General features: G+C 34.8%; 1 protein-coding gene across 1 annotated transcript; it reads left to right on the forward strand.

Annotated features, from left to right (window-relative positions):
• Positions 1-2,084: 2,084 nt before the first annotated feature.
• Positions 2,085-3,160, forward strand: LOC121129199 (uncharacterized). The gene is made up of 2 exons (XM_040724890.2): positions 2,085-2,325; positions 2,646-3,160. Exons 1-2 carry the CDS (start codon positions 2,200-2,202, stop codon positions 3,078-3,080), a joined length of 561 nt encoding a protein of 186 aa, XP_040580824.1. The 5' UTR covers positions 2,085-2,199; the 3' UTR covers positions 3,081-3,160.
• The last annotated feature ends 396 nt before the right edge of the window (positions 3,161-3,556 follow it).

The raw sequence follows: 3,556 nt of genomic DNA on the forward strand, positions 1-3,556 counted from the left end.
TCCACAATCTACAACTGATATACTTATTCATTAATAAATGAAATGAATGAGTTACTGAGACATGCATTTTTAATCTAGATAATGATTAATGAGTTGAAAGATCTATTCCTGTGTATACAAAATATCATAATAATAGAAAATATTATTCATATAGTGAAAAAATTATAGAGGATTGATTCAAGGAATAAATGAGACTCAAAGTTGTACCCAAGATGTTAGAAACAAAAAAAATAATTTCCATATTTAACTAGCTTCAATCTTACTTGCAGACAGTCCTATTCTAGGACAACAGTCTGGTTTGGTACAGTACAGTTTCACTTGTCAAAGATTTACCTTGCGAACACAAAAAATACTCTGTACATTTTTTTTTTGTCATCAGCTATTGATTCCCTCATCTCACTTGATACGTCATGACTATTTCATAATTTATTCCTTTTAATAAATAAACAAAGTAATAAGTTATTATATGGAGTAAGAGCTCAGATTTCAATGGGCCCTTACTGATTCAATGATTAAAGAAAGTGGAATGATTGTAATTAATTAATATCTCGATATATTAAAGCATAAGCAATTAGTTGTAAAAAAAACACCTGTTTTCTCCAGATTATGTACAAGTCGAGAAAATGACACTTGAACGGAATCCACGAACTTTTATTCGCACACTCCAAGCAGTTGGGCGTCGCCAGGACCACCGTCTACGTCGTCAGCTAGTCCAGAACGTTAGAAATGAAGAAGAGCTTCGTCAAAGAGGCCCAACTGGACCGGAGGAGTTAAAGAAAACAGCCCAGGCCAATCTCTTTAAGTACTTGAAGCCCCAAGCATAATATCTCGGTGTTTCACACCAAACTGTCCAGATAGCTTAAAAAGGGGGTAGAAAGACCCTTGTGAGGGTGGAGAGTCCTATTATGACACCAGGAATGAAAGAAACTCCTGTCCTCCGTTGCAAGGCTCTTTTGAAGACTTTTTCGACACTCCCCCTTCAGCCCTGATGCCAACCTCCTCGACAGCACCTTTTGGGTACATGTCAATGGGAAGGCCTGCAGTGTCCGTTATCCAAACACCGATACCCTCAAAGTCACTGTCAGCCAGCAATGGGACGCCATGACATAGGACTACAACTGCAGCGGGTGCCCGGCCTTCCACCGCCGCCTGGAAGCCAACATTGCCACTAAGGGCGTCTAATTTAATGAGTAAGTGAGCTCAGACACACATCTATTTGTTATATTAATGATGTTAAAATTATATTGTTAATTAATAAATTATATCTTGTTGAAGTTTAAAATTCAAATTGTTCAGATTTTAGAGGGCCACTCCGTACTTATGGTCTGTTTCTAAAAGAACAGGGCTACAAATTTTTGTTCATCACTTGTTATACATATGTTATTTTATTATTTCTATGAATTCAATTTTGGCTATCATATAGAAATACAAATGTTATAGCTACGATTTGAATATACCTAATATTGATCTGTAATATTGTATATTTATTTAGCATCTAAATACATCCCACCGCTCAATACGGCATCAGCCAGAGGAGGTTCATCTATGAGTTTCTAACTTTATTATTGTTTAATAAATATTAATTACACAACATATTAAAAATCCTTACAAGTTACTTCTCCATTGATCTTTTCTTTTCCATAAACTCCATAGTAATAGCAAGGAGTATTTAATGGCCAAATTTCAGTTGGTACGATTGACTTATTTGTCCAACTACCAGATGATTCCCCCTTTTTCTGTTTCTTTTTGACGAAGGGTTGCGTTATACAATAAATGTAAGGCCGTGTTGTAAGAATCAACCAACGCGACGTCATTCTGGGTGTTTTTCCTTTTGTTAATTATTCAATTATATAAGTGAATTAATTCTATGATTAAGTAAAAATAGAATACATATTAATTAATCAGTTACACGCTAACTTGCATATATATAATTAAATACAAACATTGAGAATAATAGAAAATAAATAAAGGAACGTTCGGAATATTATCGTGGAAATGTAAGTTCTTTTTTTTTTTTTTCACTTTCTCTCTCGGTCCCTCTCATTCTCTTAAGAGAAATACTTCGTTTGCGTGTCTATCTACAGTATACGACAAATTTACTATTAGTATAGTGAGTGAGAGTATCGTTACTAGATAGATAGGGATGGTAAAAGAGGCATCAGAAATGGAGAACTGAGCAAGAAAAAGTTGAGTTAAAGAATGAAAAGGTTTTGTTGCTTTACATTCTTCAAGAATAAGAGCATGGATGAAGAGCCGATTCATCAAAAATCTGTGCGTTGTGAGGAATCTCCAAAAAGAGAGGACTACGAGAATACAAAGTCTGATGTAATTTATGTATTTTTTTTTTATCCCCTATAGGTAATATATAGAGATGTGAAATGAATCAGATTATGTCGAACGTAATTTCATCAATAAAAAGTATACATATGTTGTATATTCATTTCATTTGTGCTCTTATTAATCATTTTTCACCCCTATTTTAAAAATGCAACTTCATATCACACTTAGTCTGCAGATATATCAAAGTTTCCATCACTCCATGACTTAGAAGGGGATATTATTATCACTGCGACTATAAGCCTTTTCACAATGCAAAGGACCTTAGTACAGTATGTTTTAAATGCTTCTTCTTCTTTTTATTTTAGACAAGTACAAATTTAAGTCAGAAGGAGCTGTTTCACGAATCCAGCCTGGGAAGCAGTCAACCATCCTCCGTTTCCTGTCCTCAACTACTCATTGAGAAAAGTAAAAACGGAGAATCTCCCTCTGACTCCAATCAAATTCACAACTCCAGTCTCCGCTTAGATAATCGAAATTGTCTCTCAGTCCGCCTTCATGGATCCTCAAGGCAAAAAAATTCTCGCTCTCGTCAATCAAATTCCTTTCAGACCAAGAGGAGTAGTTTTAAGCGATTGATGAGTTTCCGTTCCTCTACCAAAAGAGATCTGGGAACGAGGACTTTTCAATTGAACTTCCTTGGACAAATCTATCGGAAAAGAAGCCTTCCTTCCACAAATAGCTCCAATTGCCATGATGATTCTAGTAGTAGTGTGTCAGAGAATGAATTAAGTCAAGTTTAGTGAGCCTTTAATTTATTTTTCATTATTAAATTTTGTCTTTTAGATCATTCTTGCCTGAAATAAAAGTTGTATTTAGTTGATATGGGTAAATATTCATAATGAAAGATTTTATATTTATCAAATTTATTAAAAATACAAATTACATTGTTAGATATGCTAGTTCCGACATACTGGGCGTAGAAAAAAGTACTGAGACCTTCGTCTCATTAATCATTCAAATACTCATAATTGATCAGGATGAAGTTGTCCATAGAAAATTTATTTTATAATAAAATTACTACAACAATGCAGATTAGTTATGAATCTCGCCACCATCAGCCTCATTGAGAGCCTCCAACCACCTCCAGAGCCCCTTGCACACATTGGCACCGTAGTCCTTTTTTATTATCTTCCACTACTGATTAACATCAGGTCTTCAGGGCATCAATGTTCGGGACTTTTCAGGCCTTTTTCTATATTTTCCACCAAATTGAGTA

This window comes from Lepeophtheirus salmonis, chromosome 14 (genome assembly GCF_016086655.4).
Source record: "Lepeophtheirus salmonis chromosome 14, UVic_Lsal_1.4, whole genome shotgun sequence".
Classification (NCBI taxonomy): domain Eukaryota; kingdom Metazoa; phylum Arthropoda; class Copepoda; order Siphonostomatoida; family Caligidae; genus Lepeophtheirus; species Lepeophtheirus salmonis.